Source organism: Corvus kubaryi, unplaced genomic scaffold (assembly GCF_017639235.1).
Source record: "Corvus kubaryi isolate FWS band 111438036 unplaced genomic scaffold, C.kubaryi_AGA036_p1.0 37398, whole genome shotgun sequence".
Classification (NCBI taxonomy): Eukaryota; Metazoa; Chordata; class Aves; order Passeriformes; family Corvidae; genus Corvus; species Corvus kubaryi.
Window position 1 is genome coordinate 54,947,100 of NW_024581137.1, and position 15,327 is coordinate 54,962,426.

The 15,327-nt window shown below is 41.7% G+C and overlaps 1 protein-coding gene across 12 annotated transcripts in view; it reads right to left on the reverse strand.

Annotated features, from left to right (window-relative positions):
- Positions 1–15,327, reverse strand: part of CTDSPL (CTD small phosphatase like) — an 80,826-nt gene that overhangs the window by 33,601 nt on the left and 31,898 nt on the right. For all 12 annotated transcript variants that reach the window (XM_042044279.1, XM_042044284.1, XM_042044282.1 and 9 more), the window contains exon 2: positions 198–352. In XM_042044279.1, coding sequence (XP_041900213.1) covers positions 198–352 — 155 coding nt within the window. The remainder of the gene's footprint in view (positions 1–197; positions 353–15,327) is intronic.

Consider the following 15,327-nt stretch of genomic DNA (forward strand, 5'->3'; position numbering starts at 1 on the left):
ACACTCATAAAAGAAATATTAGTTTTGTATTACAGATGAATAGACAGTATTAGCAATCCACCATCAAACCAGTAATTCTTTCTGTAACTCACAGCTGTTCCCCATGAGGGAAACCTGTTAGGACAGAACTTTGGAAACAGAATTAAGCCTCACTTACAAAAGACCCACATGACAGCAAAACAAGACAAAATCCTGACCTTCTGAAGTCCTCCATTCTCCTCCACCAAAGGAGGCAGAGCACTGGTGCTGTTGGTAGATGGTGGCTCAACATTGTAGTCACGAAAGCAGCAGAATAAGGTGCTAAAGATACTTCGACTCCTCTGCTTCTTCAAGCTGATATTACATTGGGACACTGGGGAAAGAAAAAAAACACACAGCAGAAAAATAAATTCATGTGGTACGGACCTGGTTTTCCAGACCACAACAACTGAAGATGTACGGTTGTTATACTTGGAAATCTTTATCAAGTGTTAAGATTACACAGATTTTCCAGCATATTGAGACCCCTTTTCTTCTGTTTCCACTCATTTTCTCCCTTGTCAGACTCATACAGCGACAACCTGGAACTGCATAATCACACTGAGACAACACAGAGAATTTTCCAAGTAACATCCAAGGTGAATACTGTAATTACACAAAATAACTCGCTGCTAAAATGTGTCTCTGGACTGAGGAAGCAAAGAGATCTAAACACCAGAGACGCACTAAATTCCTACTGTAGAGTTTCTACACAGCTACACAATCACGTCTGGAACATGTGAAAGTCCTGCAAGGGTCAGGAAAAGCTCTGAGACGTTTCAGAGTTTCCTCTTGTTACTGTTTGACAGCATTGCTGGAGGACCAAAGACACGGCATAGAGGCTGCAGGAACAAGGGTGGTACTAAGGAAACAAGAGCCCTGGCCTTGATTTTCAACTTACTTATTGGTCTACCGGGATAAAAATAACCCTAAAATGGTAAAAAATTACATACAGCTGAATGAAAGCAAGCGTAGCATTTCTAAAGAATGAAAACTGTAGTTAAAAGCAATAGTTTAGAGAAAAAAAATGCATGAAAGACATCCAGGGATTTCCCAAAAAAAACCCCTCTTGAACACACATTAAAATAAAAAAGAATAAAATAAAAGAGCTGGAGAAAAGGTTTAGAATGTTTTAAGTAATACTTGATTTGTTCACTAACTATTTTAATGATCCATTGTCATGCTTCTAGATAATGCTTATTTAGAAGTATTTGTTTCCTATGTCGGATAGGAAACCAAACACTTCCTCATTCCAAAGCTACAGGAAAGTGAAATTCTTAGTAAGTCCCATCACGGACATCAAAATTTGATTCCCCATCTTTCTTCCCCTCACAGATTATTAAGGAACTTCCACACACATCCACCTTCCTCCTGACAGTACAATCAAGGAGATCGGCTACAGAAGTACAAGCAACACAATTATTAATATATAAAGAAAATTTCAGTGGAAAAAGGGTTGTGCGTGGAATGGAACAGATCTCCCTGGAAGACCTGAGGGGATTCCATCTTGCTCTGAAGGTGTGCAGGTCCCCACGTGTGCTTTGACAAGAAAAGATGGAAAAGCAGGGAATGCCCCTTCCCTGGAAGTGTCCAAGGCCAGGCTGGATGGGGCTCGGAACAACCTGGGATAGTGGAAGGTGTCCCTGCCCATGGCAGGGGGTTGGAACTGGATGATATTTAAGGTCCCTTCCAACCTAAATTATTTTAGGATTCTATGATTTCCATATTTGCCAAAATACTTTTCCACTTTAAGGCAGTAATCACTGCCCAGGTTCAGTTATTAATTGCTACTAAGAGCAAAGTGTACCAATATCAAAAACTAAACGGGTTTTATAGACTTCCACCAATTCAAAAAGTACTCAGCAGGATAAAGTCAGAACTGTGCAGAGATTTGTGCGCTCAAGGAAGTATTTCATTACTTTAAAAGACATCTGTAAACTGAAACCAATCCAACACCACTTATCAATACTCCAGTTAAACAGAAAACACATGCAGAACTCTGGCCACCAGTGCTACAAGTTACAGTAAAAGACTCATTCTCAAAATGTCATACTCTATTTGCAACAATACAGTTTTAGAAATCCCCAAAGGATACCTGGGCAGTTGGGAAGGACATTTTCAAAGCACTCAGAAAAAATGGTATTGCAAGCACAAGCAAGTTAGTTGCAATATAACCCTGGCAAGGAGAACTCCTTTCCGACATTAAAAATTGAAATACGCTGAAATTAGAACGGGAGGAACAATGCTGCGTGTCCTGCTGCCTACAGCTACTGCCACAGAAACCTTCCTAATAATTTCTTGTTTGATTTCAGCCTCTACTTAAAAATATGAGGGCAAATTATCTCATTTGAATGCAGGTATCAATTACAGCAGGCTGTTTAAATTCCTCGCAGCCTCAGCACAAGAGATCAATGGAACACCAAAACCATTTCAGAACTAATACTTGTATCTTCTCTACTTACTATAGAAAGAGACAGTAAATTTTCTAAATAAACGTTCAAAAATCTCTAGACAAAAAATACTGATTGGTCCAAACCTTCTAAGAACACTTGGATCCAAGCATATGCTCGAAATCTGGCCACTCCCTTTCACTTACTGAAGCATTTTACTAGGAAAAATAATCTTTCATTGGATTTTAATCTTGGTTTTTAGTCTTGACAATTCTGCCATTCATAACACAGTGCTGTTTCAAACAGGTCTTTCTGCTAATTTAGATGTTGTTTTAAAGGGATTTTATAAAGCTATTATAGAGGCTTTACAGTGACTTAATACATGATAATTTTGGATGCAGTAAGGAACAGAAGTTCTCAGGTGGCTTTATGTGCTGTGCTACATTAAAATACAAATACTGCATATATAGAAAATATTTGCACCCGTTAGCTCATGTTTAGCAACCTGACAGTGCTGTGCATCATGGAAAATAGTTTCTCCTTCCTTAGTTACCCTGAACCACCTGCAATCCGTGCACTGTTTGCTGGATTTGCTTTCCTTGAAGCAGTGACAGCACCACTAGAACAACTATAAAGGTGCAAAGAAGCACTGATGTTGAATGACTAACACAAATTTAGGTACTCTGGATGGCAGCAAATTTTAAAGAGAAAGAACTGCTGAGGACAAAATCCGGCATTCCTTAAAAGCTCATAGGTGAGACCAGGCAGTAATGATACTGTAAGGGTAAAGTGAGTTATCAAAACTGCAACATCCAGCACATGGAATTTAAGGAACATTTTCTTTCCTCTCCTCCACCTTTTGGAAGTTACAACCTCAGTTTCTGGAGCTGATTTCCTACACCCTCCCCAGACACAATAAACCATCATTACCCCACCACACTGAATGCTGAGGACACTTTCAGTGACATTTTACATCTCAAACCCTGCACATGGAACACCTCAACACCGTGTCCCAAAAAAGCCCAGGCAGAACAACTGCACAAGATGAAAAGACGTTCTCTGTGAAAGCAGAGAAAACAGAGCAGCAGGTGCCTGCAGGAGGGGTGAAGAAAGGATCAGGGTGAGCCTGGAGAGATGCTTTCCCTCCCACCACCCCAGGTTCCCTCCAAGTGCAGTTTAAGGACCTCCCCACCTGAACACACCAAATGTGTGTGCAATAATCCTCCACAAATTCCTCTTTCATGGCTTTGCCCCACTTTCTGAACCTACACCAACTTTTAGAGCCCAAAGTATCGTGTAGCAGGAAGGTCCACGGCTCAGACAAGAGCTCAGCTGCTTCAGAACTCTGAGCATCCTTGTTTCTTACCTTCCTGCAGTCCCTAATTTGTATTTTTGAAGCAGGAAGAGAGGGACTGGAAGCACACACAACATCCAGGATGAAAGGAAGAAATCCCACCATGAATTTATACACCCACGCAATGCTTTGTTCTCTTGCTTTTCTAATAATTCCTAATATCTTACTTGAGGTTTGCAACAAGTGTGCATTGGGCTAATGTGATTTTTCAGATCTGATTGTACCACCAAGATCTCTTCATTAGTAGGGATTTCAGGCATTGCTGCAAATATAAATGAGGAATTCTTGTATCTTCCCATGCAGAAAATGTCACATGTATCTACATTTAATTCCATCTGCTATTTTAAGGGCCAGTCATTCAAAGTCATGCTGCCTTCCTACAACTTTTCACAGTTAGGTTTTAAATCTATATACAGATGCACAGATATACGCACCCATCTATTTACATGCACTAACAAATAACCTTTTCCTTCACTAATTTTGATCACTTTATTTCCTTTTCCATATGGTTTAAGGCTGCACTGAAGAGCAGAGTGCACAGATCCCCCACTGCTTTGCCACGGATCTCCTGGAGGTCTGCAAGAGCCTTCAGTGAAGCACTTTTGTCAAATTACCTGAATTTGTAAAATGTTATTTACAGCCAGGGTCAGAAACAGGAGCACAGTGGTTTCTGTCTAGAAGGGAAGTAACTCTGGTGCAGACTGGCCCCAGTTTAGGGTCTCTCCCGTAATTTCCAGATGCCATTTCTAAGGACAAGCCTCACTACCCATGACCCGTGTGCCACCCATTGTTTGAGGGTATGTTAATCCCTGAATTGCCTGGAATCCAAAGACAGTCCCAGAACCGTGCTTATGGAAGTCTTCTGGCAAGTCCTAACAAACCCACAGCACTGGGGAGGGGCTCAAGGAAAGATAAAGGCCAAGTTTTAAAATAAATTCCTGCAATCACATAAGCTTAAATGGGAGGTATGGAGCCGTACTGGGTGGTTTACAAGAGAACAGGGAGAAAAAGTCCACAACAAACCCCAAGTATTAACACACACAGGTACAATAACACAAATGTTATAGCAGAAATTAATACAAGAGGTGCTAATAGAAGTAATCTACAGCATCTTCTCCAAGCTCCTTTCACACAAAGCTTCCTCTGGAAGGCAGAAGGGTTGTGCTGCTCTCCCACCAGGACAGTTCCAGCAACAGCACAAGTTACACAGTAAAAAAAAAAAAAAAAAGCTTTTTCCCTCATGTACTGTACTCTAAAAAAGTTTAGTTGAGGGCTTTCCCCATCAGATCTCGTTGTAGAGATGTGAAATTACAAAAGCAGATTCTTGTGCAGCCACAGTACCACAAACCCCTCGCTGCTGCAGGAAGCCACCTCGGGATGACTGGAAGGCTCCAAGCCCATTCCTCTGCAGCCAGGAACAAGCTAATTACCGCTGAATTTTTCCTAATTAAATGAATGCAATATCCAGTTCTCCCAAATAATATGAAACTGGATAATGAAGAGACTTCCTCGCTTACAGATGAGCTCACTAAATGAATAAAATGAACATCTGGGTATGGGGAGCTCTCACCACAAGTTAGTTTGTAACACAGGACGGAAAGAGGCGAGTCAGAATTAAGTGATATTAAACAAAGCCTTTCTTCAAAGGAAGCAGTTTTAAAATCTATACATGATTAGAAATGTCTAATTTCTCCAACTTTGTAAAAGGCTGTATCTGATCTTCTCAGAAAAATGAAATTTTATATCCCACACGCCTCAAGATGGAAACAGTTAAGGAGAAAACCATCAACTTGCTGATACAGCTCCTCTTTTTGTGATGTACTAACCAGGACAGAAATTGTTTTACAACCCTTAGTGCCAGATCTGCATGTGGTGCTCTTGTACCTTTAGTTTTAAAATGCCATTTGCAGTTTATCATTGAAAGGTTTCACCTCTCATGTAAACTCTGCAGAAAATATAGCAATAAAAGCACTGTCACAATACCTGAAACAACCACCCACAACGGGTTTAACCTTCAAACATGTATAGCCCAAGCAAATTGCTCTGCTTAAATTCAGCATATTATATCCCAGAATTACCTTAATTTCAACTGAAACTGGCAACTCTTCTTCCTCCAGCAACACAATTAAATAAAAGTAAGGTTCTGGGTTTTCCACTGAAATTATTACTTTGAAGGGAAGGATCCCAGACTAGTTTAGTGAAATAAAAATCTTTCCAAAGCATTTGACTCTCCTTCTCCACCAACCTGTTTCCCAGGCATTCCATTAGTAGTTTGCTCTGGATGGAAGTTATGAGCAAGAAAAAAAGCTTGAATATGTAAGGCAGGTGGGGACATGAGGGAAAAATAACCGAGTAACTTACTTTTATTTTTGAGATAATTTCTTTAGGTCAGTGCACTTTGGTCTGAAAAAAATATTAATATGATTTAAGAGCTTTTAGGGAATTTTAGGAAAAAACTGAACATTACTCTTAGTAAATCATTCCATGATGTTTTGGAAAACAAGCTCATGAGTTGCGCCTGAACGTTAAATGAAATGATGACAGAAGAACAGCTTATCCCATTCTAAGACAAGTTTTCTAGTGGGTATCAAAACACTACAGTTTCATTTCTGTACCTCCAAAAGTCCTCAAAAATAAAATTTCACACAGTACCTAGGACAAAAATCATCAGGATGGATGCTAATTCATCCACCAATTCAGCTAAAGCTGTACAAAGTAAAAAGACCTCTACCTAACCAAACAAAGCTTTGGAAATGTTCCTGTTGCAGTAGCTTAAAGCTAAAAAACCCCCCTTATTTTGCCCTACATAAATTATTTATTACAGGCCTCAAATCTGGGCGGATTAAATACCTGCTCTTGGTTTTGCATGCTCATATTTTAAGGATCAAAGGTGGTGAAATTTTGAAGTCACTTTCAAAAGACACGACTGAGAACTCAGCACTGCTGTCTCTGTACGGGCTGTGACGCTTCATGAAATGTAGCCAGTAAATGTTAAAAACACCAACTGCACACAAAAGCCTCTTAAACGACAAGGAGGGATAAGAAGCCATGAAAAGGCTCAGAACAGGACAAGAACCTGATGGATCTCAAGGCAAACTCCAAACCCTTAAAGCTGTTGCTACACTTCAGCCTGCGTGCTGCGGTTTGGCTGGACACATCCATATGATGGTACAACCTTCATATATGTGTCAGCTTCTCATGTAAGCCATGATTTAAACATCTTCTACAGTATTGCACAAGTGAGGAGAGCTGCTACTAGGCAAGATCATGTAAACATACATGCATCTGTCAGAGCCCAACTCTGGCATTTACTCAGCCCGAAGACTGAAGGCAGATCCACGGCTTCTGGGGCATCCGCATTTCAGAGTGAAGCTGAAAAGTTAAATACTGATTTAAGAACCCAATTAACCTGCTGAACCATGTTCTGAGCAAAATACCTTCAAGCTCGAATTAAACAGCGCAGATTTTGGCCGCCTCCTCCCCTGCTCCAGTGCCTGACAAGCTGACAGGGCTACACTGAGACCACTTCCAATTCTGAGAAGCAGCACGTGTAGATCTGTATCTCCAAAGGACTGAAAAGTAGGGCTCCTGTAATCCAGGAAGGAACTAATTAACAAGCAGCACTTTCATTTTTGTGCCTGTATTGCTTGCCACTGGAACAGCCACTGGGACAGAAGATGGATGGGAATACAAAGGAGAAGTTAGGAGATGCTCGTCTCCAGTAACTCCCCCAGAAAGATGAGCCAGGGAGCTGCTGTACCTTTGGCTTTTATGTAAATAGCTGGACAGCCTTGCCTGTGTTCTCCTTGGAGCACCCAGGATGGATGTGCCCCAGTCTTCAAGGATTACCTGTGCACACTCACCTCCTTTTCACACAGGGCTGAATAACTACTGAACACACAAAAAAAGGGCTACAAGAATATACCGAATTTTCTAATGCATACATGCAAACATACACAGTTCACAGTCAAATCTTTTCCTAGTATTTTTTGCCTTTTTTTTAAGAAGAGTGATAGCACTTCATAGGTTCCAGAGGAGTCTGGGTATACACATGCTCAAAATACACATCTGCTTAAAAAAATAAGTAAATGATTAAATAAAATAAGTAAATAAGTAAGCAGCCACACCCCACAGTCACCCTTCCATCAGCTGATAAGTCTGAAACATCGGTACAAAGGACCAGAACCATTTAAGAAAAAAAAAAAGACAAAAAATGAAAAGAAATAACGCCCTCATCTCACTTTGACACTACACTCAAGGGCGGGTTTGCAGTACTGGAGTTCAGTGCTACCTGGCCAAACTGATTCAACTCCAAGCTTTTTGCCTTGAAATCTTTCACTCCTGGAGCGAAATTCATGCAATGCAAAAGCAATGCTTCCAACCAGTTTAAGGGCAAAATAAAATACAGCAAATAATGAGAAAGTAGCAGTGCCACAAGACTGCCATGGTTTGTAACTGGGTGGTAAACCAAGCTAACTGAAGTATGCAAGCAATGCTATGGAGATGTATTATGATACAAAATAAACAGAACTTTCTACAGTGGCATTATGGAGCCATCTCTCTGTCCCCGTAGTGTTTTGTGCTTCAAGTGTTTTGTCTCAGTGCAATAATCTATAAATATTACAGAGCAACAGCCACAGACTGATACATTCACAGCACCAGCACACCATGACGGTTCACTTTAAAAAATGGCATTTTCTGTGAAACACAAAGCATTTTGGACTCTGCAGCACTTCTTTGCTGTTTGAGCAAGGCTGGAGCTGCTGGATCTGGATATTTTCCCAGCGCCGAGGTTTGGAGCGGCAGTTGAACAGGAAATACTGCGCAGTCTGTGCATGCATTACATTCCTGTCCCGCCCCGAGCAGCCGCCAACAAACAAACCTTTCTTCTAGTAAAAGAGAGAGAGAGAAAAAAAAAAATACACTGCACAAAGCTCACCAGCAGATGTAGCCTGTGGATCCAACCCAGCCTTTTCTGCTGATAAAGAGAATTTGATGTATTTGCGATGTTGGTGCAACATCACGGTTTGGTGAAGCTGGATCAGCAAAGACCTGGGAGTTTAAAGCTGCAAAATCTGCAGCGCTGAGGTTCCATGAGCTGCTGCACCCACAGCAGAGGGTTTTGCTTGAGAAGGGTTTGCCAAATATTAGTAGCAGCTTACAATAAAAGGGATTGTTTTATTCCCATTTTACTCAGCACTTGTTTTCCACCATCAGTAACACACAGTAACCAGATCAGATGTTTGTGTATCTCAACTTCGTTGACTAACTCAATTTCGAATCACTCCAAGGTTGGCCTCGTTGAAAAAAAAATTCTGGAAAATATTCAACCATAATTTGTTAAATACTTGGTAAGGAAGACAGAGGAGAAACAAACAAATGGGAACAGGAGCAGCACACGGGGTCAAAATGGCTGGATCTCCGTGTTTGTCAGTGAGGGCTGATCCCCTCTGGCATCGGGAGAGGATCTGAGTCGGAACAGCAGGGAAGCAAATGTAAACAAGCACGTGTTTATAGAGCAGAAAAATGTACAGCATCCGCTCTGCTCCGGGTTCTGCTTGCGTGGGACATGGTGGGAAAGGCAGGGAAGAACAACTTGCTCCATCCCAAGCAGCTCAAACACAGGGAAAAAGCAGGAACAGGCGAGCAACGGGTGGCACCTGGAGCCGTCACACAACCCAGGCAGTAACTGCTACCCCCACACATTAATTTAACTCACAGCTGGCATAATAATAGTAATAATAATGCTAAAAGAAGTCTTGGAACCAATGCTGATTGAACAAGAAAGAGGGATAAACAAGCTAAAGAAAAACCCTTTGGCAGAGTGTTTTCTTATTGCACAGGGTATGAAGGGACAGATGGATGCACACTCGCACGTGGCACGGACACGCACACACGGCCTCTGTAGCCCCAGACCGTGTTTGCCTGAAGAATTTATGCCATGAAATTAGTATGAAGTTAGTGAAGAGCTGTAAAAAAACCTCTTTTTCTGTGCTCCACAGGCACCACACAGTGTGTAAAACACCAAGTTACCCACCTGCCACACAGCTTTTACCCAATCATTGATTTTTCAAGACAAGGAGAGATCCAAACCTAAAGAATACTGCTGGACATTGTATCTATAATCAGCTCATTTCCTTATCAAATCTGTTCAGTTTAATAAACTGATCTTTATAAGGGTTTTATAGGGTTTTCTTTCCCCCCAATGACCAAATTCATAGCCTGGGGTTGTGAAATTAAGCTGAGCTTCTTCCTGTGTCCTGCCACACAGAGATTGCCTTAAATATAAGTGACAGTTTTAGTTCTTTTTTTTGACTTGAAAAGTGTAAGACAAGTGGTTCACCAAACCCAAAGGTGGAAGAAATTCCTCTACTTTTTCCCCCCAAAAATACCACTACACCTCCAACCAAAGCCTTATCAAAACCTTGCTCATCTGAGGAGAATAAGCTTAATTTAATTTTCCTAAATATAGCCCAAAGATGTTCCCATAGAGACAGCAACATTCTCTAGGGTACTTTCTGCAGCAAATACTTCAGCAAGACATCAAATCCAAAGCATTAGTCTATTTTTGCAAGCTTTCTTCTCTCTTTCCTAGGAACAGCTCTTCTCTAACAAATTCATCTCGCAAAAATATGTTAAAGGGTGCTCCTCTGCAAAGAAAAAGTTTTGTTTCTCCATTTTGCCTTATGAATTTTTCATTCACTCCCTGGGGATATTTTTGGGACAGGCTACAAGTCTAATTCCTGCCAGGGAAATTCACTCATCCAAAGTTTGCTCCCCAAAAGATACATCCCTAATAGCAAAAAATCAAACTGGGACACCTTTTCTGCAGTTCCTTTGATTTCTCTTTCTGAACCCCATTTATTTCTACCCACCCGTTGGTAATTTGTGGATATTGAGTGCAGGTCTCATGAAACATTCACCCTGTGAGAAAATACACATCTGAAATCAAGCTGCTTCTGGTAACACGTTCTACAGAACCAAAGCCATTTACATCATGCAAGTTCTGGAAGAGATTCTTAATGGAGTAGGGAACAACGTGTGACCATTTATGAAATATTTACCTTGCTTCTTTGGAAGAAGAAGAGAGGTGGCTTAGCATCAAAAAGACACTGACTTAACAGAGATGTAGATTTATTTGGTGTGACTGCTGTTCTGCTCCATTCCTCCCTGCCCCTCCTCAAATTTCTCTGTATTATGAAACCCAGATACAAAGAAATAAAGAGAAATCCCACTCATCTGGAAGAGGAAACTTTCTCTGAATCACTGCATTATCTGCGCTTCAGTCATTAATAGAATCTAAAAGGAACAGCTGTTTCTAACTAAAAATGCTCTTAAAATCAATTTACAGGCATCATACGACAAGTATCACTTAGCAGGTTACTTGAATCCAGCCCTTCTGGGAGCAAAATAAAAACATCAGATTTTGATTATGAACTTATTTGTTGCAGGGATTTCTCAAGAAGAGGTCTGGGTTACACTGGAGTGAATCTGCTGGGACAGAATCTCACGTGGAGAAACTGTTGCCAAGGTAATTTCTTCTCCAGCTTTAGCTTTCATGCAGCAGATTTTATCCAATCTTGGATTACTCTTCATAAATTCTTTTTTAAAAATAATTACAATATTTATAGATATGTAATACAAGTGCCTATCACAGAGAGAAAAATGCAATTTTATTTGCTGCTTTCTTTTTCTATCTGCTGAATCCGCCCTCACCAGTTAAACTGGAGGGAATTTTGATCAATTTACGTTTTCAGTAAAACCTACACATCTTCTGTAACTATTTTAGATCTAAAGTAATTACAGTATCAACCACTGTGGGTTTTCAGTTCAATTGAAGTGTCACCTGCAGAACAGCAGCTCTGCCAGGTATCTCTGACAAAAAATTGAAGCTGTAACAGAGCATCTATTGTTACACAATAAGTAAAGAAGTAAGGAAAAAACCCCCACAGAAGCACGTTGCAAAGTCTCATTAATAATTTGCTAATATATCTCGCATTGTCCTGGTGCTGCATCTCTCCTTCACTTTTCAAACTCCTTCTTTTTTTAATATTAACTGTGTTTTCAACTGATCCCAAGAAATAAGCTAGAAAATATTCAATCCTATCTCTTCTGACCTTTTACTCCGGAGTCATGAGTATTTTATCCATTAAACATTCCCAGACCATTAAAAGACGCACATTCCCACCTGGAAATACGATAATCAGAAAGCTAAAACTAGATTAAGAATGAAACAAAAGATACAGGAAACTGCAAGCTTTGTACGATAAAGCGTCTACAGTTTTGACAAAAAATAAAAGCAGTGAAACTTGATGAACTTCCAGCAATTCCTTCCTAAAACAAAGCCACAGTTTATTGCCTGTTGAGAAATTCAGCTAATAAGAAACATTATTTTTTTATTATTCTTATTAACAGGAGGGGAATTTTTAAAAAGCGTTTTGGTGTCTTAAACAAGCACTCGGATGCCTCGACCAAGCTGACAATTCAGCTGCAGGTTGGAACAGCTGCAGACATGTTTAATTGCCTCTCCAAATACCCACAATGTCGAGTACTTCTGACCTATTTGAAATATCCTAAACTTTGTACTAAAGGAATGCACAAGATTGAATGCCCATGCTTCAACTCCTGACAATCCTGTAACACTGAGAGCAGCCCACTTGCCATTTCACAGTCATGAGAAAGCATGAATAACTGAGTGCTGTATAACTGAGGATATTAAATAACCAGTGTCTTCAGGACTACAAGTTTAGAAGCATTAAAAATAAACTGTTTCCTTAAGTATATTAGAGGGAAAAAAACCCCAACAAAACCAGTAATTTTTTGCTGCTTACTGGAGCAAAAATGATGGTAATTGTAACTATGTGGATTCATTCTACAGACCCCACTCCTGCTATCCCCAAAGGCCACATACTGACCTTGTCAAAGGTAGACTAAAAAGAGGTAAAAAAAATTGCATCTGAGCCCATTAACAAAGCTGAAACTCTTCCCTAGCTTACTCTTCAGCATGTGCCTTTGTGCTAATTTTAAGAGAGAACCCAGGCATGAGGAAAGAGAAATTATTCTCATTTTGCATCTTGCCCAAGCCCCAGCCTCTCTTAGCCTACATTCCTGCCCAGGCTGTTTATGCAGAACACTTCTGATCAGCTGGTCTCTGCCCAATCTGGCAAAAAAACCCTGCTGTTTTCCTCCAGCACTGATGCAGAGGCAAGGGTGAGCTGTGTACTCAGTACATAATGATGCAATACTATCTCCACTGCTTTGCATCCTTTTCTTTCTTGGCATAAAAGAGCCAGATTTTCACCATTTGCATTGCACAGATCATAGAAGCCTAGAATGGTTTGGGTTGGAAGTGGCCTTTAAAGATCAACTTATTCCACTCCCTGCCATCGCCAGGGACACCTCCCACTATTCCAGGCTGCTCCAAGCCCCGTCCCCAACCTGGCCTTGGATACTTCTGGGGATGGGGTGAGAGATCTTACAGTCCTGTTGTTCTCAGAGGTAAAAGAAGCCAGGTCTTGCAGAGCACTTTTCATCTCTTCCGGAGGCAGAAGTCTTGCCTTACCACCAGCACTTTTAATAGCAGAGGTCTCACTTTGGCTCAGGGCAGAGAAGCAGCAGATGAGCTGAGGCAGGAGGCCTGAGCCGACGATGGATCCAGCACATTTACTGCACTTAGCTCAGATGGGAAACCCCAGGCATAAGGACCCATAAATGCTAAATCATATTAAGTCTATACTTACATATACACTCAAGCACTTAGACAGCCATCCCGAGTTTTTGCCCCTTCTCCTCTCTCAGCAATAACAAGCTCCAAGCTGAGGGAGCCCCAGCCAGCGTCCACACCCAGCATTGCTCCTCTTCAACTACTTCCCGCTCCCCATGCTGCTCTCACCACCTCAGCCTCTGCCCCTCTGCAGTTCAGGTGTCTGCACTGACCCCACATGCAGGTGTTCACACAACAACCCCCTGCCATGCGGGTTTTAACTCACACTGAGGGGAAGAGGGGCACAAAACCAACAATTTCTAACCGAAAACCCTCTGTGTGCCTCCGGGACCCCCCCAGCTGTGCACAGCAAACCTGCACTGAGAAAAGCAGCGCCTAAGACGGTCACACCTGCACAGCTGGCTGTGTTGTTTATCCTGACAGCTTTAAAAATCCCTTTTGGCACAAATAATGATATTATGTTCTGTACCATACCACAGCACAAGCAATCTGAAAGGCTTTTTTCTGGCTGCTGGCTGAGTGCTATCAGTTTGGGCAGAGCCTACTTGGCTCCTTCTGCCCAGCCCCAGCACATTCAATGAATTACTCAAATCTAAACAGACTCTGCATTTGAATTGATCTCCCAAAGCTCTACAGAGCTGCAGTAGGAAAGCTCTGTATGCACTGGCACGCCTGCTGCAAAGCAAGATAAATATTTGGCACCTCTCCCGCTCCTACATAACCAAAACGAGGACAAATAGCTGCATTATTGGCTTCATTAGGGCCTGTCTTAGATCTTATTTCTCCTGGTGACAGAAAAAGAGAAAAGGGAGACACTGGCACAGGTTGCCCAAGGAAGCAGTGAATGCCTCCTCCCTGGAAGTGTCCAGGGCCCTGGAAGTGTCCAAGGCCCTGGAAGTGTTGGATGGGGCTTGGAGCAACCTGATCTTGTGGAAGGTGCCCCAGCCCATGGCATGGGAGGTAGAACTGGATGATCTTTAACGCCCCTTCTAGCCCAACCCATTCTGGGATTCTGTGAAATCCATGACCCAACAGGATTTTCCCAGACCAAAATTCAACAAATATCAAGAGTAGAAATCTGGATGTAAGTCTTGCAATGCAGCAGAGACATTCTTTCTGCTGAAGAACTGTACTCCAGTGACATGTGAGCAGAAATCAAGGCCTGAGTCCCCTCCCACGGGTCCCCACACACGCAAGGAATTCCAGCCCTACAAAATAAACAAAGTAAGGTCCAGTGTGTTTGAGACACTCACTGCCAAAAAACTCCTGCCAAGACCTGGCCAGCTGGTGGGGGGAAGTCTCTGAGTAGCAATGGGTCTTGACATTTTAAAGAAATGGCTTTATTTTCTTGTTTTAACTACATCATTATAGCTCCCAAGTAGTTTCTGTATTCTCCTCACAGAATGTCCTGGCAGCTTGGCCACCAGCCCAGCTGACCACAGCAGAGCTCACAAAGCCAAGCTGATAAGCACTTGTAGGGCACAATGCATCTGATTTGTCTACACTAGAACCCACCCTAAATATGCCAATATTGTTTTTCTTCTCTCCCTTGGGAACCCCTGATGAACAGCTGAGCTGTTTATATTGCAAACATTTACAGTTAAGGGAAAGATCACCATCCCCCACACCACTGCTTCGGTCCTTCCTGTAAGTCACTGGAATTGGCCAAGACCAGGAACAGTCCAGCAAAACTTGCTTATCCCAAAAATGCTGCAAAATAACCCCTTCATTTAATCCTTCTGCTTCTGTGCCCAATGCTACTATTTCCTGACCACTCCACACCACTGATCTGCATAACCAAAACACAAATGGAAAATGTTGTTCATAACAAAAGCAAACAT